Source organism: Panthera pardus, unplaced genomic scaffold, assembly GCF_024362965.1.
Source record: "Panthera pardus isolate Hobbes unplaced genomic scaffold, ASM2436296v1 HiC_scaffold_2, whole genome shotgun sequence".
Taxonomy (NCBI): Eukaryota; Metazoa; Chordata; class Mammalia; order Carnivora; family Felidae; genus Panthera; species Panthera pardus.
In genome coordinates, this window is record NW_026526765.1 from 25878177 (window position 1) to 25904081 (window position 25905).

The window sequence follows — 25905 nt, forward strand, 5'->3', positions numbered from 1 at the left end:
AACCAAGAAGGAGATAAATTACTTGTGGAAAACCAAAGTCAATATATAAATACCTACAATAAAACTAGGTCAACGATCTGCCTTCTGAGATCATTTGCTATGAAGCAAGCAATTTAAAAATATTAATTTTCTACAGAACATGGTTATTTTCTAAGCAAATGTCTATAGTTGGGAAAGCAACAAAAATAGTATGCACGTGGTTTATAAACTCTGAAATGTATGCATTTGAAAGTAAAAAGTAAACATCAAAGATGAACAGAATCAAGAGAAATAATATTTAGATTATAAAGAATCTTGGTAGCTGAAGCTATGTAGAGAGAAAAGCTCTCCATATTAAATGATTTGAGATCTACAATTTTAATATTTGCTTTAAAAGCCACTTGTGGGGGGAGGGGCTCCTGGGCGGCTTAGTCAGTTAAGTGTCTGACTCTTGATTTCAAGTCAGGCCATGATCTCATGACTCATGAGTTCAAGCCCCGCATCAGGCTCTGTGCTGATAGTGCAAAGCCTACATGGGATTCCCTCTCTCTGCCTCTCCCCTGCTTGCTTGTTCTCTCCCTCTCTCAAAATAAATAAACAAACTTTTACACACATACACTCATGGGTTCCTTTCTGGCATTCAAGATGTTGAAGTGAGGATGTGGTGGGTCCTTCAGTGTGAAATTCTGGATTTCCCTAGGTCTTCTAGTAGGAGCCATGATCAACTGTGCTGACAACACAGGAACTAAAAAACTGTGTATCATCTCTGTGAAGGGGATCAAGCAATGACTGAACAGACTTTTTACTGCTGTTGTGGGTGACATGGTGATGGCCACAGTGAAGAAAGGCAAACCAGAGTTCAGAAAGAAGGTACAACCAGCAGTGGTAATTTGTCAATGAAGGTCATACCAGAGAAAAGATGGTGTGTTTTTCTATTTTGAAGATAGCAGAAGGGTCACAGTAAACAATAAAGGTGAAATGATAGGTTCTGCTATCACAGGAGGAGCTGCCAAAGAGTGTGCAGACTTGTGGCCCAGGATTTCATCCAATGCTGGCAGTACTGCATGTTTCTTTGGTGTATTGTTTAAAAAAAAAAAAAATTATTTGCCCCCTAACCCAAACCACTTATGAAGCCTATTCTTCCTTCTCATCTCTAGTTGTACTAATTAGGCTTACAATGTGGCAAGCACCATGCTAAGCACTTTATTTTTTATGCTAAGTACTTTATTTTTATTTTTCTAAATGTTTATTTAAAAAGAATTTTTTTAAGTTTGTTTATTTTTGAGAGGGTGAGACAGAGCACAAGCGGGGGAGGGGCAGAGAGAGGAGACACAGAATCTGAAGCAGGCTCCAGGCAAGTGTTCAGCACAGAGCCCCACATGGGGCTTGAACCCACAAACTGTGAGATCATGACCTGAGACGAAGTCGGTCACTTAACCAACTGAGCCACCATACGCCCATATTTATTTTTGTGAGAGCGAGCGAGCGAGAGAGAGAGAGAAAGAGATCGTGCATGCAAGTAGGGGAGGGGCAGAGGGAGAGGGAGACACAGAATGTGAAGCAGGCTCTAGGCTCTGAGCTGTTAGCACAGAGCCAGATGCGGAACTTGAACCTACCAAAGGTGAGATCATGACCTGAGCCGAAGTTGGATGCTTAACCGACTGAACCACACAGGTGTCCCACGTGCTAATAAGCACTTTAAATGCATAATTTAATTTAATCCTCATAACTAGATGCTACTATACCTGAATTTTAAAGACTGGGGGGAAAATCTTAAAGAGGTTAAATAACTTGTCCAAGGTTATGCAGCTAAACTGTAAAAATTAGGTTGAGATTTAAACCCAGGTCTGATTTAAAATGTTTTTGTTTTTAAAAACCACAACTATATTGCAATGTATATCCTTTATCAATGGGTGATCCAGACCAGTTAACTAGTTTCCTTGGATATTAGTTTCTTTCTTTTCTTTTCTTTTTAAAGATTTAATTAATTAAGCAGGCTTCATACCTAGTGTGGAGCCCAATATGGGGCTTGAACTCAGAACCCTGGGATCAAGACTTGAGATCAATAGTCAGATACCCAACCAACTGAGCCACCTAGACCTCCCTAAAAGATTTTACGTAGTCTCTACACCCAATGTGGGGTCCAAACTCACAACTCTAAGATCAAGAGTCGCACATTCCACTGACCGAGCCAGCCAGGTGTGCCACTGACTTAAAAAAACATCTTCTGAGACTGTGAGAACGCAGATACTTTCATTTGGTGGCAAAGTAAACGGGTAAACCCTTTTTTAGCATACAACTGACAAGCTCAAAGATTTACAATAGGGCTATTATATTTAATGTAAGCACAATCTAACACTAGGAAGTCTGGTTATATAACAGAAATAATAGTAGTTATAACTCTTTATTAAAACTAATGCTTATTGAGTGCTTATTATAAACTAAGCACTATTCTAAGCTCTTATGTACATTAACCAATGTAAATTCCCACAATCACCTTTTAGGGGCAGATAGGACTATTATTCCCATTTGACAGATGAAGACGTTAGTAATAATAAAATAGGATTTTATGAATATCATTTACAACAAGCAACTATATACACAAAATCCATTTCTATATTCTAGTTGACACAGGTTAATATTGATACATGCATGACAGATTTTCATTCCCACGTCCATTTGCAGGATATTGTATTTTTGTATTACATTTATGCAGTAACACCTCATTTCAGACTCAACAATTCTTGGTAAAAATTGTCATGTCTTGTGAGAATAATTTTTTTACAGCTTTTGGTGATTAGGGGGTACATGTGTAGATGGTTTAAGTAGATGGTTTTTGTTGGGGGGTAGCTAAGTGCTACATTATTATTTTTAAACTAAAGTGAATGAGACAATACCCTTCAAGTGTAACTTGCTGATTCTTTTACAAGCTAAGACAATGTTATTTCTTCGCCCTGAATGTCAGTGTCCTATCATTTAAAAACTCTTCACTGGTTCTAAAAGTTACAGGCAGGGGGCACCTGGCTGGCTCAGTCAGTAGAGGATGTGACTCTTGATTTTAGGATGGCGAGTTTGATCAAACCCCATGTCGGGTGTAGAGATTACTTAAAAAGAAAAAAGTGATAGGAACTCTCTTACTACAAGCCACCACCACTAAAACCTAAATTACTTATATTCTTGGGAAAAAACATAACAAAATATGTAGAAAGAAATAATCACATATTTCAACAGTTATTTGAGCACAAAGCAGAAGAGTTACGGCAGTTCCCTCAGCCTCTTTGAGAACTGTCCTTTAACATTTGGCAGATCATTCTTTTAAAAAGTGAGGTAGGGGCACCTGGGTAGCTCAGTCGGTTAAGCATCAGACTTTGCCTTGGGTCATGATCTCATGGTTTGTGAGTTTGAGCCCCTCGTCAGGCTCTGTGCTGACAGCTCAGAGCCTGGAACCCGCTTCATATTCTGTGTCTCCCTCTCTCTGCCCCACCCCCGTTTGTGTGCTCTGTTTCTCAAAAATGAATAAACGTTTAAAAAAAAAATGTTTTTTTTTAAAATAAAAGAAAGAAGTGAGGTAAAATTCAGGGCACCTGGGTGATTCCGTCAGTTAAGCGTCTAACTCTTGATCTTGGTTCCAGTCAATCTCATGGTTCATGAGTTTGAGCCTCGTGTTAGGCTCTGTGCCAACAGCACAGGGCCTGCTTGGGATTCTCTCTCTCCCTCTCTGCCCCTCACCCACTTGCTCTCAAAAATAAATACATACAAGTTTTTAAAAAGTAAGGTAAAAGTCACATAATATAAAATCAAGTACTTTAAAGTGAATAATTCACTATGTTGTGCAACTAACACCTCTAATTCAAAACATTGCCATAATTTCAGAGTAAAACTTCTTATCCATTAAGTAGTTTCTCCCATTTCCTCTTTCCCCCCATGTCTCTGGAAGCCCATCAATTTGCATTCTGTCTGTATGTATTTGTTTATTCTGGATATTTCACACAAATGTAATCACATAATGTGACCTTTTGTGTCTAAGGCTTCCTTCACTTAACACAGTATTTTGGAGGTTCATGTATGTTGTGACAGGTTATTCTTTTTGTAAAATATTCCTTAAGTTCATATATACTATTCAGAAATATAATATATAATAAACATTAAAAAAATAATCATATGCCCTTTGTAAATTATACCATAGTATACCATTATAGAGGTATACCATTCTAAAGGAGGTTCAGATACCACATAGCAACTCTGATGCCAGGCCAACCTGACAACAGCTCTGCCTTTTCTTTACTTCATCACCATGGGTTTAGGACAAAAGAACTACTCTGAAGGCAAAGTACCATTTCAGTACTCACTGTAGTGGTAAATGAAAGCCTAAAAGCAGGCACTGTTACTTAAAGATTTATTCAAATAATCTGAATGCTAAATAAAACTAAAGATAATAAAGTTCATAAAAAATTTCAAATTTCTTTTATGAAATCCAGAAAAGTTGCTCTTTGCTTAAGGTGACAGCACAAACCCAAACTTCACCATCTCTGGCCCAAAACATGATTAAGGAATATATTACAACACATACCACCCAAGCAAAAATGTAACAGCTTCAACCAAAAACAGAGGAAAAGCAGTGAAAGAACTTTCCAAGAAATTGCAGGCCTTGGGCAACTCTCCATGTAGCTCCCAACTTGGTTCTCTAGACAGAAGATGGGGGTGGGGGTGGCAGTTGAGTGAGAAAACTCCAAAAAATTTTAGCAATAAAATTCATATTGAAGCATTACAAGTCATATTGAAGGTAATTCCAGAAGAAATTTTCCTAAATGTAAAAACCCCTTTTCCTTCTACCTCCCCTTCCATCTTAACAGAGAAAGGAAAAGAGTAGAATTCACCATCCTGAAGACTCTTGCAGAAGGGAGGAAGGAAAGAACAAGAAGAATCCTAATTATCCACATCTAATTATCCCTAAATAGACATTTGGCTAACATGTAGATAAAAAAGAAAAAAAAAGATCTTTCAAAGGAGTAAGGGTAGGAAAAATGTATTACCAAGGATGGCTGTAAACTCTCAAGTGTCCCAAAGTGGCATCACATACCCTGTTGGTTCAGGGAAATGGAAGTAGTTTCTACAAGGAGAAGGTAAATAGGCTTGGAGCGGGGGTGGGGGCAGGGGTGGGGAAGAGAGCAGATTCTGCATAGGCGAAAAAGCTCTAGGTGTCCACCCTGGGTTTGAACACTAAAGCCTGAAATGTGTCAATGGAATCTATCTCACACAATAGCACAGCACATTCAACCAAGATATAGTAGAGAGCACAGCCTATGTCTGCAATAAGGCTGGATACAGCAAACCCGTATGTCTTTCCAATAAACAATCCTCAAAGCAGAGCTCACAGGAGAAGAAAAAGAAAGGGATTTTAAAAGGCACAGATTCAAAGACAATTCTTGTTTGGATATCTCAGCACAAAAACAATTTTGTAATCGAACTGACAACCAAGGAGAAGAAAAAACAAAAACAAACTAGACATGACATCTCTATATTTGGGTGGAATGTACCATGAAAAACAGAGATGAAAAATCTATTCTCAGAACTGAGTGATGTTGATGTGTCAATACAGGTTCACTGCTTGTAACTAATGTACCCCTCTGGTGAGGAATATTGACAGGGAGGGAGTGAACATGTGAGAGCAGAAGATCCAAAAACTACTCTAAAAAATTAATGTCTATTAAAAAAAATTTTTTTTAAACCTGCTGTGGAAGTGCCTGGTTGGCTCAGTCAGTTCAGTGTCCGATCTCACACTATGTGGGTTTGAGTCCTGCATCAACTCTGTGCTGACAGTGTGGGGCCTGCTTGGGATTCTCTGTCTCCTTTTCTCTCTCTGCCCCTGCCTGCTCTTTCTCTCAAAAATAAATAAACTTAACAACAACAAAAAAACCTGTTCTGAAAGAATCTCTCTGCTAACATTCTGAGTTGTAAGAGAGAACCTGATCAGCAAAAAGCCAATAAAATTAAGAACTCAAAGTTGAGATGAAAAGCAAGATTAGAGCTAATAAAGCACACTGAAACATAAAATAACATTATTACAGAATAAATGAATTATAAATAGTAAAGAAAAATACAACATAACTGAAAACCAAGGTACTGCTGAAGAGACAATCATAGGGATACAAGAGGAAAGAGAACAAGACTTAAGATAATTACGAAGATAAAAGATATGCAAGACAAAGGCAATCCAACGTAAGGAAACCTGGTTTCCCTAAAATAGAAAATCCTATTAATCAGAGGGGAGCCTGGATGGCTCAGTTAGTTAAGTGTCTGACTCATCATTTCAGCTCAGGTCACAATCTCAGGGTTTGAGAGTTTGAGTCCTGGTCAGGCTCTGTGCTGACAGCAAGGAGCCTGCTTCTCTTCCTGGCCTGCTCCCTCTTAAAAGAAATAAACTTTAAAAAAAATTAAAAAAAAAAAAAAATTAGACATAATGGAAGATTATTTCTCCCCTAACTGAAAGAAAAACCAAATCTCCAGGACAAAAGGACACAAAGATTAAAAAAAAAAAAAATGCTGATATTAAACAATAGATTCCAAGACATAATTTGGTTAAGGTAATGATATGGAAGAATAAAGAAACAATTCTTTCAATAGCCTGTAAAAAAAAACGTCAGGGCAAAAAAATTAGGCTGAATTTAGATTTACCAATACACAATGCTGGAAAATAGTGGAGCAAAACTAAAAATGGAGAGAGGAAAAACTGTGACCTAACAATGAATTTCTCATTAAAGTAATGGCGATTGGCAGAGATTCTCAAATGTGAGAAATTTTTTAAAACTTACACACCTTTTGATAAAAACTATTTGATGATAAAATGCAGTCAATTAGGAAATGAAAAGGCAAAGCCCCAGTAAAAAGACCTAGTGGTTGGCACTGAACCATTAAAATATAGAACATTAAACAATCATACAGGATATGGCTACAGAAGGTAAATGTAGTTATTTTTACACTTTTAAAATTTAAAACGCGTAACTGTGTAAATTGACCTGTTTTCTAAATGGAATCAGTATATATTAAGATAAGTTAATCAAGAAACAGGTGTAAATACATTAAAGAAATAAATGGAATGAACAAAAGAAATAACAAACCCAAGAAGGATGGGGTAAGGGGAGGATGTATAAGTGATCATTTTCTCAGCTTTTATAGGTGAGAGGTTGGCAGATATTATCTAAAACTGTTAAAAGAGATAGATGAATAAGAATAGTATATAAAATAGAAGGGCAACAATTAATAGTCAAAAAGAAAAAAATTCACACATAAAAAGGACAAGAAAAGGAAAAAATAAGAATTATGGTAAAGCACAGAAGAAAACAAAGGAAACACGAAATACACTCCTACCAGACAAATGCCAACGAAAAGAAAACTAGAGTTTCAATATTAATCAATGAACAAGGCTTATTAACTCTCGGCAGAAAGTGTTAAAACGGGGGGCCCTTTATAATGGGAAAGGGTTCATATTCACAATGACAAAACTATATTAAGTGTTTATGTCCAAAATTATTACTGCAACAAAACAGTAAAGCACAAACTATAGGAAACAGAAACACAATAGAAATAGCGGATTTTAATTCTTTCATCAATCCATGGATAAACAAAGTAGACAAAATATATGTAAGGAAACTATATAGAAAGATGATTGAACTAAGGAGTGAATGTTGTTTGCTGTAACTTTTTAAATTTTTTTTTTTAACGTTTATTTATTTTTTTGAGACAGAGAGAGACAGAGCATGAACAGGGGAGGGCCAGAGAGAGGGAGACACAGAATCTGAAACAGGCTCCAGGCTCTGAGCTATCAGCACAGAGCCTGCACGCGGGGCTCGAACTCACGGACCACGAGATCATGACCTGAGCCGAAGTCGGCCGCTTAACAGACTGAGCCACCCAGGCGCCCCGCTGTAACTTTTTAAAAAATATTGATTTATTTTGAGAGGGAGGGATAGAGAGAGAGGAGAACAGGGGGAGAGGCAGAGAAAAGAGAATTCCAAGCAGGCTCCATGCTGTCAGCACAGAGCTGGGCGCAGGGCTCAATCTCATGAACTGTGAGATCATGACCTGAGCCGAAATCAAGAGTTGGCCCCTTAACTGGCTGAGCCACCCAGGCGCCCCAATATCTTACTGAGAACACCTCTTTAACGTGCCCATATAGATTATAAAAATGGTATATATCAGACTGCAAAGCAAAACTTTAAATTCCAAAAACTATAAATAGAATACCTTTATCAGATTACAATGCTATAAAAACTAGAGCTTATTTACAGAAATAAAAGCAACCCTCCTTCAATCACAACGAATTCAAAAATTCCCTCAAAACTACTTTTTGCTTAAAGACAATGTGAAGACAAATTTCAGATTACATAGAAAATAAAAAGAAAATATTACATATATAGCCAAAATCTGTGTTAAAACCTCTACATAATTAAAGAGTGAATGAGAGTGGGGGGATGGGTGAAATAGGTGATAGGGATTAAGGAGTGTACCTGTCTTGATGAGCACTGGGTGATGTACAGAATTGTTAAATCACTCCATTGTACACCTGAAACTAATATTACACTGTATGTTAACTATACTGGAATTAGAATTAAAGAGAGTGAATGAAACAAGTACCCATCTCAAAAAGTTTGTAAAAGAACAATAAAATAACCCCCCACCCAAAAAATATAAAGAGATGAAATTAGAAATAAATAGGAAAATGGTAGATCTGGCAAATAAACCCAAGGAGCTGATTCTTTGGGGACAGGAAAAAATAATATGAAAAGTAAACCACTGCCTAAATAAGACATTTTTAAATCTCAAAATACTGACATTCTGGTGTGTTATAAACAATCAAAAAATTGGTGTACTTTTGTTATATGTACACGATTTCAAAGATCAGCCATCAGGTGAAATAGCCTCAAGGGCACCTGGATGGAGAGGACTGAAGTTAAAGGAAGCAGAAAGCAAAATGATGTATAGGGCATATATTTTTATACACTAAAAACCTGAGGGGCACCTGGGTGGCTCACTTGGTTGGGATTTCGACATCAATTTAGGCCATAATCTCGCAGTTCATAAATTCGAGCCTTGCACTGGGCTCTGCACTGACAGCTCAGAGCCTAGAGCCTGCTTCGGATTCTGTGTTTCCCTTTCTCTTTGCCCCTCCCCTGCTCCCTCTCTGTCTCAAACTAAATAAGTAACCATTTTGGGGGCGCCTAGGTAGCTCAGTCGGTTAAGCTTCCCACTTCTGCTCAGGTCATGATCTCAGGGTTTGTGAGTTCAAGCCCCCCACTGCGCTCTGTGCTGACAGCTCACAGCCTGGAGCCTGCTTCGGATTCTGTTTCCCTCTCTCTCTACCCCTCCCCTGCTCTCTCTTTCTCTCAACAATAATAAACATTAAAAAAATATGAAGTTAGGTAATGCTTAATACAATTTTATATTAAAATATATTAAGAATTTTGTGAATTCTGACCACATATAAATACTGAAACACTCATTCATTTTGCTCTTATATGCTAACTATGATTGTTGGCTAGTGTAATCAATCAAAAGGAGAATTACAAAGAAACAAAATAATAAAGATGCTGCAAGTACTTAAACCCTGAGACAGCAAAATTCTATCATGTAAAAATCTGAATATCTAGCTGAATTGGTCAATTTTTCTAGGAAAATGGAAGTTGCCAAAATGAAGCTCAGGAGAGAGAAAAATTAGACTAATTAATCAACAGAAAAAATTGAGAAAATGCTACCCCATTTCTTGAAAGACACTGGAGGTGGCTGCTGCTCTTTGAGCTTCACAATGTCACCCAAGGTCAAGAAGAAAGATGGCAGAAAGTTGGCCAAAAAAGACAAAGATTCAATGAACGAATCGGGCCCAAAAAGAAGTGGCCCAAAGGCAAAATTTGGGACAAGCTCAATAGATAACCTGGTTTTGTTTGACAAAGCAACATATGACACTCTGTAAGGAAGTTCCCAACCATAAGGTTATAACTCCAGCTGTTGTCTCAGACTGAAGATTTGAGTTTTCTTGGCCAGGGAAGCCCTTTAGGAGCTGGTTAGTAAAGAACTTACTAACTGGTTTCAAAGCACAGAGCTCAAGTAATTTACACCAGAAACACCAAGGGTGGAGATGTCTCAGCTGCTGGTGAACATGCATGAAGAGATCTCACCAAATGCACATTTTGGAAAATAAAAATTTATTAAATTAAAAAGAGAGAGACATTGGAGAACAGTATCATCAAATGACAGTAGTAGTTTGATCCTATTAAAACTGTTTCAGAGTTCAGAGAAAGAATAAAAGGTTCCAGATTGTTTTTATACTATTAGTGCATTATTTATTCTAAATCTGAAAACAAGGATAAAAATAAAACTAGAAAAAATTTTTATCACCAAAAAAAATCCTAAACAGACCGTCAGCAAACAGAATTTAATAGTTCATTAATAGTCTCATATATATGAGAATCACCCCTGGAACGCAAAGCTAGCTCAATTGAGATAATTTATTTGTATTATATACAATATTGAACAGACTGAAAGGAAAAAAACTATACATTTAGGTCAATAAACCCTGAAAAATTATCTGGTAAAGTTCAATTTCCATTCCTCCTTCTTTTTATTTTTTACTTTTTGTTTTTAAGTAGGCTTCATGCCCAGTGGGGAGCCCAATGTGAGGCCTGAACTAACAACCCAGAACTGAGATCAAGAGTCAGACGCTTAACCTACTGAGCCACCCAGGTGCCCCTCTTTACTTTTTTTTTTTTCATCTAAGTTCCATGCCCAATGTGGGGCTTGAACTTATAACCCCAAGATCAATAGGTGCATGCTCTACAATAAAAGGCTAATCATCATGTTAATTAGTACATTTCACACCTAGAAGCACTTTTTTCCTTTTTCCCAGAAGCATTTTCAATGCATGTATGAACATAGCATGCATGTAAAGTATTATTATATTCCCTATTTATTCTACAAGTATCAATTAAATTAGAAAAGAGAAAGAAGGCAAAATATCATTTATAGTTATGTTTCTAAGATTAGAAAACCCAAGAATATCATATGAAAAAAAATATTACAAATAAAGGAATGCAGTCAAGTGGCAGGTTGCAAAATTAATACTGAAAGTTAATAGCTTTTATATACACAGCAACCGGAAAATAAAATGTGAAGGGGGAAGGAAAAAAAAAACCCTGAAAGATTAAATATGTAGGTACAAACAAACAACCCAAACCAAAATTTAACATGCATACAACCTATTCAAATCTGAGCAGGTATGTAAAATTAACTTCAGCAAGCAGGATATCACATACTCTTGGCCAAGAAGAGTCAGTATTATAAAAGTGATATTCCCCAAACTAATTTATTAATTCAGTGAAGTACTACTTAAAAAACATCATGAGAACTTTGGAGAAACTGAACAAAGCTGTAGTAAAGTTCATTTGGAAAAACAAGCATATAAGAAAAGCCAGAGAAATTCTTCTGTGCAAGACGATGTTTACAATGAGGGGCAGAAATAAAATGGGGGCAGAGAATAGCCTGGGTGCTCAGTCCCTTGAGTGTCTGATTTCAGCTCAGGTTATGATCTCATGGTTTGTGGGTTAGAGCCTATAGGGATCACCGCTGTCAGCACAGAGCCTGCTTTGGATCCTCTGCACCCCCCTTTCCTGCTCATGTTCTCTCTCATAAACAGGTAAACATTAAAAAAAATTTTTTTTAAACATACTCTGAAGCTTTCATAGTTAAGAGTTTAGTACTATAGAAGAAAACAAAACAGGGGCGCCTGGGTGGCTCAGTCAGTTAAGCGTCCGACTTCAGCTCAGGTCACGATCTCGCGGTCCGTGAGTTCGAGCCCCGCGTCGGACTCTGGGCTGATGGCTCAGAGCCTGGAGCCTGCTTCTGATTCTGTGTCTCCCTCTCTCTCTGCCCCTCCCCCGTTCATGCTCTGTCTCTGTCTCAAAAATAAATAAACGTTAAAAAAAAAAATTAAAAAAAAAGAAGAAAACAAAACAGTCAGACTGAGTGATAAAAGACTGCCAAAATGGACCCACAAAAAAAGGAACTCTGGTTTAGGACAGGGTTTCTCAACCTCAGTACTACTGATAAAGAAAAATGTCTCCTGGAGGGCAAAACTGCCCCTGCATGAGAACCACTGGTTTATGAATAATGGTGGTATTTCAAACTGGGGGTTGGGATAACAGATTTCACTGTTAAATTGTTAAATCGTACTGGAATAATTGGCAATTGGTCTGAAAAAACATTTAGCTAAAACCACTTATGATTTTAAATGATTATTTATTTAAAATTATTTTTAATTGTGTTAAGTCATATATGTGTATTTTGTCCTGGTAAAATTAAACATTACAGATCTCTATTATAATCATCCCTTTCTCTTACTCCTCAGAGATAAGTGCTTTAATTTTAAGTTGATATATAGCTTTCTCAAAGCTTTTGTTATGTATTAAAAAAATATGTAATACACACTTGTGGAAAACATAATTTTTTAAAAGTTTATTTGAGAGAGCAAGCATGAGTGGGGGAGGGACAGAGAGAATCCCAAGCAGGTTCTACACCTGCCAATGGGAGCCCGATGGGGGCTCAAACCCATGAACCATGAGAACAGACCTGAGCTGAAATCGAGCTGGATGCTCAACCGACTGAGCCACCAGGTGCCCCAAAATATAATTTGATTGTGGGGAGGACGGTGGGAGGCTTCAGAGGAAAGCATGTGTGAACTTTTTTTTAAGTTTATTTATTTCGAGGGGAGCCTGGGTGGCTCAGTCGGTTGAGCATCCGACTTCGGTTCAGGTCATGATCTTGCAGTTTGCTTAGGTTTCTGTGTTTCCCTCTCTTTGCCCCTGCCCTGCACATGCTCTAGCTCTCAAAAATAAACGTTAAAAAAAAAATTAAAGTTTATTTATTTTGATGGGGGGGGAGAGGCAGAGAGCGAGAAAGAAAGAGAATCTCAAGCAGGCTCCACCCTGTCAGCGTGTAGCCCGACCTTGGGCTTGATCTCGACCTAAGATAAAATCAAGAGTCTGACGCTTAACTGACTGAGTTACCTAGGTGCCCTATAATATATAACCTAAAATACAAGAGGATTTTATAAATAGAATAAACAAAACCCAGAAGTCATAAAAGATCAATGGATTAGAATTTACAAAAATTTTAAAACTCTGATACAGCAAAAATGATCATATAGTTAAAAAATAGATAAAAAACGGGAAAAAATAATTTTTGTTACAGATAAGGGCTATTTTCTTATAAAAAAGAGTTGATATAAATTATTTAGAAAATGTTGAGTAACAATGGAACTGCAAATTAAGAAAAAAATAATTACAAGTGCCAGCAATCACTCAACTCAAAGAAATGTAATAACCACATGCGAAGTAACCAGTTGAGCTGAAGCTGACCCTAAAAAACGTAAATAAAAAATGAGACACCATTTTGTATTTATTATATTGTTAAGAAATGTGATGATATCCCAGAGTTAGTGAGGGTGTGAAGGAAATGATCAATCCAACAGTTTTTGGATGTTTTCAATGATCCAACTTTCTGATAAATGATTAGCACATGTTCTTTGACCTTGGAATTCTAGCCCTAACAATTTATCACATGAACATAGTACTCAACAAAAGCTTGATAGCATTATAATGAAGATTTAATGGGAAAACACTGCAAACAACCAAAATGTCTATCAAATGCATGCAGGTTAAATAAAATTTGGCATATCCATACAAAGGGAACACCGTGTAGTCAATGCAGAGAATAAGGTAGATTTGACTGTGACCTTCTCAAAGAGTTTCAAGATGCATTTTGTTAAGAAAAATCCGAATAATGTAAATAGCATAAACACCCCTGTTTATTTAAAAAATTACAGAAGTAAAGTAACCCAGGGGCACCTGGGTCAGTTGAACATCTGACTCTTGATCTTGGCTCAGGTCATGATTTCACGGTTCATGGGATCAGGCCCCACGTTGGGCTCTGCACTGTTGGTGCGGACCCTGCTTAGGATTCCCCCTCTCCCTCTCCCTTTCTGCCCCTCCCCCCACATGCGCATGCACTCTCTCTCTCTCTCTCTCTCTCTCAAAATAAATAAATAAACTTTAAAAAAATCTTAAAAAAAAAAAAAAAAGTTCGGGCGCCTGGGTGGCTCAGTTGATTGGGCATCCTACTTTGGCTCAGGTCATGATCTGGCAGTTTGTGAGCCCACATCGGGCTCTGTGCTGACAGCTTGGAGCCTGGAGCCTGTTTCAGATTCTGTTGTCTCCCTCTCTCTCTCTCTCTGCTTCTCCTCCACTCACACTCTGTCTCTCTCCCTCTCTCAAAAATAAATAAACATTAAAAAAATTAAAAAAAAAAAAAAAAAGAAGTAAAGTAACCTGGCTATTTAATTCTCACTAACCAACTCTGGAATCAATAGGTCCAGTCATATTTTTGGATGAACCCCTCTCTATCTGAATTCTTGCTACTGAGGAACCAAAAAAGCTCCAACATCAAAGGGATACTAGTACTACATATATAAAAACAGGAATATATATGATGCATACGCATGCATTTTTTTTCCTGGAAGAACCCACAACAAAGTGTTAGACTTTCACTTTTTGGTGCCTTTCTGCATTATTTGAATTTCCTAACTCTACACATTTTTGAAAAGCCTAGATTTCTGAATTCTTAAAATTTTAAATTTTTGCACATTATTTTAAAACAACTGTCAACAATTGTCAACAGAACACGGCATAGGGAGATAAATACCTTATTTTTAAACTTTGTACCTTTATGTAAGTAAAAGCCAATTAATAATTGCTGTTATTTTAAAAAATAAACATTGTGAGAAGGGCAAAAGGGGGGGGGGGCGATACAAAAAGAAACATCAAGTCCAATTCTTCAAATAGTAAAATCTCAGAAAATTAGATATTCTATGACCCCTAGGATTTCTCACTAGAGAAGGAAAGAAATATTTAGCAAGTGAACATAAAGTTGATGACTAAATATAAAAGATTATAAAAACTGCAGAAATATTTCCTAAATGTTTATTTTTCACACCATGAAGTTACATAGTACTCACCCAGCTTGGAAAATCAGACCAAGTTGGAACTCGCTGACAGAGGTCCCGGAGAATACGTATGATAATCACACAGGACTGCAGACCATTAGCTCTAGCCTTAAGAGCAACACAAAAACCAGGTGAATTAATCTGAGAAATATTGAAAATATCCCTTGATGAAAAAAAGTTAAAATACCACTGTTCAATGGAAGCTCAGGTAAAAATAAAACAAAAATAATCACACTTAAAATTGGATTCAATGAGCTGCCATTTACAGCAGTATTTTATGCCAGGGTTAGTATTTAAGAGCTGGTATTTTAGGTCAAAGTAAACAGATTATACAAGAATAATATTTCTTGATCCCCTGTGAACCTTGACCTGTGTCATTTAAAACAGTAAACTTAAAAAAAATCTGCCTACATTAGAAATAAAAGAAAAAGTAAAGAGCTAAAAAGTTTGTCTAGGGACTGAAAGGTTAAGGAAATCTGTTTGGTTTCCCTTCTGTGCCTTTGCATGACTGCAAAGTCACTAAACCAAACAGTTTCTTCCTCACCTTTCACTCCCTACACTTATTAACTTAGAGAAAGAGGGGGAAAAATCTTAAAACTATACACAAAGCTTTAAACACATATTCCATTATTTAAAGCAAAAGTTAATCTGCAGCCTTATGGAATATAATATATTTACACAAACATGTGATGTTCCTAAACAAGTAAACTTTAAATATAGCTACTAAAAATTAAAATAAAAAAACCCAAACTACAAAACACCCCCAAAACCTAAGGTTATTGTCAAATTAATAGTAACTGCAATATGCAGATCTTCATACCCAGCTTTCTATGTTAACATATTTTCTGAGATTTAATTTAAAATAGTATTGCTTGGGCAATCTTTTGAAATGTTTAAGCACAGTTAAACATGTTGTACTGAACTACTCTCTCATAAGGCTACAAGAAAAAAGTAAAATGATGTTCCGAACCTGGAACCACTTAGCGTGGCGTAGAGCAGCCAGAGCGTCAAGGCATTTTTGCCTGTCCAAGACGTCCGGTGGGTCTTTCACCATACCCGAGGTTACATCTAAAATGGATTGAATTGGCAAAATGCAGTGAGGAATGGGTGTTTGACCAGGTGAGCAAGACACTTCCTTATAGTAGCATCAGCGTCACATGAGCCATTTGAGAGTTTACCGGCACATTAATGTACCCAGAGAATTATTTTCAACAAATTTACATAATCCAATGTGAAGATCAAAAGGAGAATTTAAACTCTTATAATAAATAATTTCTCCAAATATAAACCCTACCCACCAAAATAAAAAGGGAGGATTACTGGACACAGCGCACCAGCACAAAGACAAGACAAGAGGGAACACAAAAATCCACCTTAATAAATGAAGAGTGTATGATAAACTATGAAGTTTGTTCAGTATTCTAAATGGTCATGTCATTCTGGGGCTCATATAGCAAAGAACTAATAATAAAGATGGATTTATCAATATAGTAATAATCAGAGAAAAATGAAGAGTCAAAGATAAGCATTTCTAAGAGATCAATACTTTCTCTCCTGCAAGGAAAATTTTAGCTTCAAGGGAATATGAAATGCTCTTTTAAAAGGTTACCATAAAATATTCCAAAGAATAAATGTAGAGGAACAATGGGTAAAGTGGAAAAGGGCGATAGGAACCAGCATGATTAAACAGAATACGTACAGAAAGGAAGAGATGCAGTAAAGTAAGCAGAATGCTTTGATGATAAACAATATGTATGGTCTAAAATGATAATAACTGGTTTTAATTAGATTATTGTATTAAAACATAAATGAGCTATCTAAAAACTTGAGGAGAAAACTAGAGACAAGAAGGTAATTTTATATTCATGATAGCTGGAGGGCCAGCTATGTATCCATCTATACATATCTGTAAAGTGTGTATAAAAATAACAGCATATCTGCTAATCAAACTAGCCAAAATAGCAACCAAGTCAATCTAATTCATAGCTCTTGGGTAATTTTAATAGTATAAATATTTCCTAAATACAGTATAATCATATACCAGGAAAGTAGTCTCTTGAATTTAACAGTCTTCTGGCTAAGTGCATCAGATGTATGCAGTACTTAAGATATAATTTAGGGGCACGTGGGTGGCTCAGTTGGTTGAGCGTCTGACTTCGGCTCAGGTCATGATCTTGGGGTTCATGGGTTTGAGCCCCGCGTCGGGCTCTGTGCCGACAACTCAAAGCCTGAAGCCTGCTTTAGATTCTGTGTCTCCCTTGTCACTGCCCCTCCCCCGCTCACTCTCTCTCTCTCTCTCTCTCTCTCTCTCTCTCTCTCTCAAAAAATAAACAATAAAAAAAAATTTTTTTTAAGATATAATTTAATAAATCATTGAAGGTACCAAAGGAATATGAGGGTCAAAAGAAATATATGATAAAAGAAGTTAAAGTTGGTTTTAAGAGTACAGGGCCACTTTAGGTAAGTTATTTAATTGTATATTTTGTATGAGCATTCAGTTATCTTAAAAGACACTTGTCCTGGGTTGCCTGGGTGGCTAAGTCGGTTAAGCATCCAACTCTCGATTTCAGCTCAGGTCATGATCTCATGGCTTGATTTGTGTCGGGCTCTGCACTGACAACACGCAGTCTGTTTGGGATTCTCTCTGCCCTTCCCCCACTCTCTCCCTCATAAATAAACATAAAAAAAAAAGACACTTGCTCTTATTCTGAATAGGTTACACATAAAAAACCTTATTTTAGAAATGGTATCGAAGTCTCTCCACTGCATGGGCTTTCTGTTCTTAATTCTTGCTCTTCAAATAATCAGATGATACAGATTTTTTTAGAAGACATGTTAGAAGGGCGATTTACAGATAATCCAAGAACACTACGCCACACTACGCCACATTCTGAGAATTAACACTAAAAGAGGAATCTGAGTGCTAAAAAGAAACTGTCAAGACAAAATATTAGTGTTAAAAAAAAAAACAGTGAACGGGGTGGGGCGCCTGGGTGGCTCAGTTGGTTAAATGTCTTAGACTTTGGCTTAGATCATGATCTTGCAGTTAGTGAGTTCGAGCCCTGTGTCGGGCTCTGTGCTGACAGCTGAGAGTCTGTAGCCTGCTTTGGATTCTGTGTCTCCTCTCTCTGCCCCTCCCCTACGTGCACTCAGTCTCTCTCTCAAAAATAAGCAAACATTAAAAAATGTTTTAATATTTAAAAAAAACAGTAAATAATCCTAAAACCTGTAAGACCTACTACTAAAGTTAGAAACATACTGACCATTAGAAATGGGGCTATTCTGAGATAAGGAAAAGGGACACAGGAAAGCACAGCTAACTAAAGAAAAAGAAAGAAAAAAAGAAACAAGAAACCACTCCTCAAAGCAAGATTACAGAACTGCTGAAGGATCCTCTTTCCATGTCCCCTTATTTACATTATTTGTTAAAGCTAGAATGCAAATAGGTGACAATGTGCAATCTCTTTCTAAAAAGTTTCTGAATTTCTAAATGTTATTTTTACAATTTTACAATAATTTCCTCCAAAATGTAAGAAAATTTCTCTTTTAGCACACATTCATAACTTTGAAAATTTTAATGACAATTTCAAAGATGCCAAGACACCTATTGCAATTTAAAAACAAATTAAGAGCTGTAAGTAGGAAGTTTCTGTTAAATTTAGAGTGTGGATTTTTGCACCCATTTTATATTTCAAGTGGATTAACCCCTTAGGTATTGTGTACTAAAAACAAAACAAAACAAAAAATCATACTTGTTGCTTAATACCCAGTTAACAAAACTCAGTTAATTTAAAAAAAAAAAAAAAAGGCAAATTCTTACCCTACATAAATGTATTTCATAAATTTTAAGGGGTTAATCACCAGTTAGAAGACATGCTGTGTCCACACTACTTTATGATTAAAAGTTAATGGGAATGTATTAATTTAAATTAACATGGTTATATAAAATATATAATCCACCCACAACCATTTAAAAACTAGTGTGAACACTGCTCAATTCTAAATAGACAAAGACAAAACAAACAAAACAGCCACACAAAGGACAATAAATGCCAGACTCTGCATCCAAAAATCCCTCCTTAATCAAATGGCAGGTGTGACACTGAGCTTTTGAAAACCTTGGTCAAAAATCCTTCCGATGTCTTGGCAGCAACCCCTGACAGGAATCAATCCCCTCTGCTAGAAGGCTTTGGACCGGGCCTGATAAGCTACAGGTGGAAAAAAACACACACAATACTTGTCTTGCTGCAGAAAAGACTCTGTAGCAAGGGTTAGAGCATTTCGAACATTTCAAGCTTCAAGTCAATTAACTGTTAACTTAATGTTTAACTGCCAAACACAGTACCATAAAATAGATCTGTCATGCGTTTAACAGTTATTTGGGCAATTTAATAATTTCTTTTAAGTAATTTAAAGATAATTTTTGGTATTAACCAGGACTGTTAAAGAGGCTACCACACTGCGCAAGTCTTGAGATTTATAATTGCTCTTCCGGCAAAGCCTTCCTTACCCTCTGGACTAACTCCCCAAAGCAAGCTATAGGCTTTACGTGATTTTAAGACACAGAGCATTGGGAGCTGCAGTGAGAGAGAATACATACCGTTATTCTGCAGCAAGAAAGAAGCAATCTTCATAATGAAGCTAAAGACATAGTTTACTGCAGTTATCTGCAGCAAGGAACACTCTATCAATGTTTCTACAGTTTTTGCACATCCAACTTTTCAGCTCAGTGTCTTGAAGTAAAATCTTCCAATTTTGGACTGATCATTTCTCTCACCAAAGTATTTATGAAATCCAGAACAGTAATTCTAACTCAAGTCTGGGTCAGACAAAAATATAATTTTGTTTCCTTTAGAAGGGATAGGTTATCAACGACTACCACAAATGCGATATGAACTTTAGACTTTTGCAACATAATAAAATGACTTGATATTGCACAAATTTAACTACAGTTAAATATAATTAGATAAAATGTGCTCTGAAATAGTTAAATGGTTATATGAATATAATTTCATCCTAAATATAGCAACTTTTATTTATATCATATTAGATTTTTTCCCCCAAATCCTAAGGGTCATATGTTGCATATGAATTGACCAGATTGACTCAGGAACTGTTTTTCTAGCAATATCCACAGCTAGACCTTGAGTGGAAACTCATGTTCATAGAAAAGATCCTTTTCACAAAACCCATTTGTTTTTAAGATGCAAAGCTTTTACAACATACAAGCCCTGATATGGTATACATATGAAGTATATGAGACATGTCTCCCAATGACTACATTTTAAATAAAGTGTTCTCTTCCTGGGTTGTGGAAAGCCCAGTGCCTTAAAAAAATTGTTTTGCTGTAAAAAAAAAAAAAAACAAATTTAAAGGGACTACAACTAAGAGCCTAATCATGCTATTTTAGACAAGTTAATTTTAATATTCAATATATAGTATTTTCTCTTCTCCTTTATCACAAAGAAATATTAGTGTAGACTAACTCCATACTCAACAAGTTAAGATGTACAAAAACAACATGAAAGGAAACAAAGTAAATTTTATCTGACCCATAAAACAACAGAACCAACATAAGGCAGACACTGACCATGCTTTTTGGCTTAAAAGCTTTCGAAGCTTTGAAAATGTTATAGAACAGTCCCTAAAGCAACATTGCTGGCACCAGCAGGATTTCATATTCTACAATTGTAAAGTAAGTTTAAAAACCCTGAATTGTACTAGAACTTACTAACTACACCTACACCATTTATTTTTCAATATATCTAGTATAATAATATTGGGATCAAACGCCCAAATCTATGTGCATTAGGATGCTCTGCATTTATTAAAACTCTCCAAACCAAAGAGCAACCTCAGAGAACTAGAAGTATTTACCTGAGGACAAGCCAAATCCATGATTACACTTATAACAATGCCTCTTAAAGTATAAGCATTACAAGTATTAAACCAATTTTATTTATGAAACTCTCTTGTCTTTTTTGTAAGACAAGGCAAGAACAAGAACTTCTTAATAGAAGTTAAATTTGTGGCCCCTTACTACCAACATTTCTTTAATTTTTTTCATGTGTCCACTGTGTCAGCAAGAATAATTTTGAACTTTTTTTTTCCAGAAATCTGAGGTTAGCAAGAAAAGAAAAAAATTATAAAATCAACAATATCATGAATGTTTTATGTAAAAGTACATTACTAAAAACATTTACTTTCTGGGAAGTGATCTTAAGCAAAACTGGTTGCTATAAATCAAATCTATCAAATTCATATTTAATGCCAGCATGTTGCCTTCTAGGGCTTAATGCCATCTTAAAAGAGTAGATAAATGAAAAAAAAAAAGTTAATAGAAAAGTAGAATGCTTAATGGCTTTCCAACCTCCTTCCCTCATGTTCTCCTCTCGAATAATTGGAGATGTCAGGGTGATAGTGACTTGCATTTTGGGTTCCACACATGAATTCAAAATTATTGCCGCTTCAGACACAGCACATTTTATGTCATACTTCTCAGGACTTATAACCTATGTAATGAAAAGTACAAACAAATTAGTTGGACATTTTACATTATCAGACAAAGCAATTTCATTATGGATCTTTCATTTTCTCGCTACCTCAAGCATTTTACTTTAAAAAATTTTATTTTTAAGTAATCGTTACACCCAACATGGGCCTTGAACTTATAACCCCAAGTTCAAGAGTTGCATGCTCTACTGACTGAGCCAGCCAGCTGCCCCTCCCTACCTCAAGCATTTTATAAGTTGATAATATACTTACTTCCTCCAAGAAGCCTTGCAATAATGCAAATATCATTAGTTTCTTACTACACTTTCCTTTTAGAATTACCATTATCTGTATCATGAGTTATGTGGATATGTCCCTCTTAGATTATGAATTCTTGGGTAACAGAAACACTGCCGTATTTATTATTGTACCTTCCAAATAGCACCTGGGTAGCTAAGTACTTGTACATTTGCAGAATTTGACTGAAACTTAAATAGATATTTGAACCTAACAGAAGCATAATTCAACCTTTCCCATTGTAAATTGTGAAATCAACAGATCTGTATTTCATCAGAGAGCAAAAAAGTCTTTATTAACATTCACAAAACCAGGAATCACTGCAATTTGGAAGATATTTAATAAGCCCCAGTTTACATTAATGAATGAAGACTACAGAAATTATACTGTTTATAACACAGTATCTAAATTCAAATTCTAGCTGTTACTTTACTAGTGATGTGAACATGGGCAAATTATTTAACTCCTCTGTTTCTGTAAAATGGGGACTGTAATTTTACCTAACCTATAGAACCGTTGGAGGACAAAATGAATTAACTACATAAAGCACTTAAAACAGTGCCTAGTACATACTAAGTATTATATAAATGTCAACTGACACTGATGATGATGATGAATTAATTCTGTTTCTTTTGTTTATCCACTTGTATAAAGTACAGACTGATTTGGAAAGAGTATTCTGCTTTTAGCCTAAGTGCTTGATTATTTCCCTAGGATATATTTCCTGTGTTGTAGTTTTACTAAGCATCACAATTAATATCAAGATGTTTCTTGCAAGTTACATAATTCTCTCAAGGTCCTCAAACCTTTTCCTCTCCCCCCATTGTGCACCCCACTGCCCTTGCAGCCTCAACAGTGGGATAAGAAGTAGATGCACAATGCTAATTCTGCTGGTTCCTAATACTTAAAAGTATTAGTTGCTTTGCTGTGGTCAGGCAGTATTTATTCTGACTCACTGCTGTAGAATACATATTATCAATGAAATGTCAATCCTTGGATTTAGAATGCCTAATTAAATTGCAAGGTTTTGAAATAAATTTTATACATTGAATTATTCAAGGATATTTATTTTAAATCTTAATCTGAGATTCTGACAAACTAATGTATAAAACTTGAAACAAAAAAAGTTTGCTTTTGTAAGACCAGAAGGGGGTATGCTACTAATTGTGCATTGCCGTAACTTAGTGGACACAGACAGGAGAAGTAATTCCTACCATCATAAACACAGAAAACCAAAACAAACAACAACAAAAAAATACACCAAACACAATAAAATGGAGGAAATTCAAACTGGAAAGGCTATTTCTTATTATATTTTATTAAAAACATGCATTCGGTTAAATAGGCAAAAGATTCATGAATTTTCAAAACTTAAGCTTGCAATACAGGGTCTTTATTTAAAAAAGAAAGAAAAACCATTTTCTGTCCTATAACAACTGCCTTCTCTCCTATGCTTCAAATCTTGGAAAAAGAACAGGAAGAAGACATGTGCTAAAATTTAACATTTTTAAATAAATTAGCAGGATGGCTTCATGTCAAATACAAGCACTATAAAACCTAAAAAGACAAAGTAGAAAATAGTTCTGCCAGTTTGCACAACCAAGCAAAAAACTCAATATGGAAAGTCAAGCCAATAATTTAAAGGCTGGCTTAGGTTTAGGCTAAAGCACAGTTAGTCCTGCCAAAAACTTCTGAACTAGACAAGGGGTAAAAATGAACATTTCCATAATACTTACAGCAAGCTGTTTGGGTAGGTTTTCTGCAATACGGCTTAATAATGTCTTTGAAGGTTTCTCAGAGCACAGCAAAACAAGGTTGACATTTCTATCTCCTCGGAGAAGTAATCCTTTTGCCAATACTCCCACTCGCAAAACTCCTTTTAAAGCTCTGCAGTGAAATCAAATTATATTATGACATTTCTCTTCTCAACCAGAGCCATCATAATATCTACACAATAGTAAATCAAATATTTTTTACACTATTAAAAGTTTCATCAACTACAGTATAAAGATGAATTCAATATTATTAAGAAGTATACTTCATTTAGATAAGAAATATGGATAAATAAATGAAGAGCTAAGTTCTCACAGGGACAATTTCAAAGAACATTAACATTTCTGTCTCACTTTATAAATTAGAGTCATGTTTAATATAAAAATATTTCCAAATGGTAAAAGGAAAATGAGAGGTTATTGAGAGGTTATATGCAAAACTGATATGAAAGATATTCCTAAAGCTTAAGCTTCTTTATGCTTTATGGTCAATGCATTAAGGAAAAAAGTTGCTCAAACAAAGAGTGAAAATGGGACAGATGCAACACATAAAAACTGAAGAGCAGCTGAATCCAATTACCAAGGCTGCTTTGAAAACAGACTCAAAATAGTTTTATATAAATTTCAATAAAATGAGTAAAATCACAAGGTTGGAGATTCTAAGGAACTGTGCATTTCTCATTTTAGCAAACAGCAGCTGAATACATTAAATATCTGACCAAGCAAGATAAGACATGTACATTCACACCAGGGAGTTTTTCAGTCTTTGTAACTTTTTATTTCAGGTGTAAGAAGCCCATGTAAAGAAAAACAAAAATATGCAAAGTAAATAACTCTGAAAACACACCTGTCTTTACCTCCCTCTTTTTTATCATCTCCCTCTTTGTTCTTACTCTTCTCATGTTCAGACAAACTGTCTGAAACAAGTTTTAAAGCACGTTCAGTGATAGAAACAATTTTCTGAACTGCTTGTAATTCTTCTTCAGTTGGATAAATGGTTGCGTGTTTTGTCATTACATAACGGTCATCAGATGAGTCAGGACGACGTAAAGGCTAGAGAAAAAAAAGTTACTTCATTTAAAAACGATGTTTCCTGGGCAAAAATAAACTATTTTTCAACTCTACATGTTTTTAGTATCTTTTTAATAAGAAAAGACAATGATGCCAAGTGTCTATTTAAAATTATCTTCTCTTTTTCCATTTCAGTAAAAACAAAAATGCAAACTATGGAAAGTTATACTATCAAGAGTATGTACCTCTGTATGTATATATGCTTTGCCTAAACACCAGATCTAAGGTTATGAAAATATTTTTTACTCAATTTTAAAGACCAGTGGTTGTGACACTTTTTTTTTTTTTTTTTTGGCTTTGATAAAACAGGTCTTACAAATGCTTGTTCTGTGTAAAGACAAATGAGAAAGAGAATCGGTTAAATAAAGAGGAGGAATTTGCTGTGCTCTCTGGACAACAGAACAAAACAAAATCCTCTTGTTTTTTGTAATCTAAACTTCTATGAAATGTTCTTCATAACCCAGGTGTCTCTTCTTTTACAGCTTCCATGGAACACAAACTCTCAAGATGCATATCTTTCCTATAGTTTCCCTAATACATCAAGTGTCATGCTCATGTGGAACCATTTACCTACCCCTTATCCTGTACTCAATTCAGAAGTAGTAGTAGGTTTTAGATGGTCAGGATTCAAAGAAGGAAAAAAAAGATTCTTAACAACTGGTAATGGGAAGGTAATAATTTTGAAGGCCAAGTAGCTGCCTTCAAAATTGGTTGCTCTTGCTGATCTCGAGAAAAACAAAGGATAGAAAATCTCTAATGTTAAAGAACAGTTGATAAAACAAGTTCAGGGTGCCTAGGTGGCTCAGTTGTTTAATGTCTGACTCTTGATTTTGGCTCAGGTCATGATCTCATGGTTTGTACGATCGAACCCTGTGTTGGGCTCTGTGCTGACATTATGGAGCCTACTTGGGATTCCCTCCCTCCCTCCCTCCCTCCCTCCCTCCCTCCCTCCCTCCCTCTCTCTCTCTCTCTCTCTGTCCCTAGCTTGCATGGTGTGCTCATTCGCTCTCTGTCAAAATAAACCTTAAAAAAGAAAAAGAAAAAAAACAAGCTCTTCTCCTGTGTAGCTTATACTGAAAGTAAGAAAGACTCATGGAAACTCTATCAACTCCTTATATATAAAGCATGAGCTGGGAACCTGTTAAAAAAAAAAAAAAAAAAAAAAGGAGGGAAAATTCTGTATCAGATGAAAAACTTACATTGAGATTATGAGACTATTAAATCTAAGCATTAGCCCCCCAAACT

The 25905-nt window shown here is 35.9% G+C and overlaps 1 protein-coding gene and 2 pseudogenes across 4 annotated transcripts in view; 2 read left to right on the forward strand and 1 right to left on the reverse strand.

Moving 5' to 3' along the window:
- Window positions 1-25905, reverse strand: part of ZFR (zinc finger RNA binding protein) — an 83787-nt gene that overhangs the window by 12229 nt on the left and 45653 nt on the right. For 3 of the 4 annotated variants that reach the window (XM_019450699.2, XM_019450703.2, XM_019450698.2), the window contains 5 exons: window positions 24437-24642; window positions 23554-23704; window positions 21399-21540; window positions 15999-16096; window positions 15041-15136 (listed from right to left, as the gene is read on the reverse strand). In XM_019450699.2, the coding sequence (XP_019306244.1) occupies window positions 15041-15136; window positions 15999-16096; window positions 21399-21540; window positions 23554-23704; window positions 24437-24642 (693 nt within the window). Of the gene's footprint in view, window positions 1-15040; window positions 15137-15998; window positions 16097-21398; window positions 21541-23553; window positions 23705-24436; window positions 24643-25905 lie in introns of those variants that run through there. The other variant, XM_019450702.2, reaches the window with a different exon arrangement.
- Window positions 625-1145, forward strand: LOC109267739 (60S ribosomal protein L23-like; annotated as a pseudogene).
- On the forward strand, window positions 9782-10140 carry LOC109267740 (40S ribosomal protein S25-like; annotated as a pseudogene).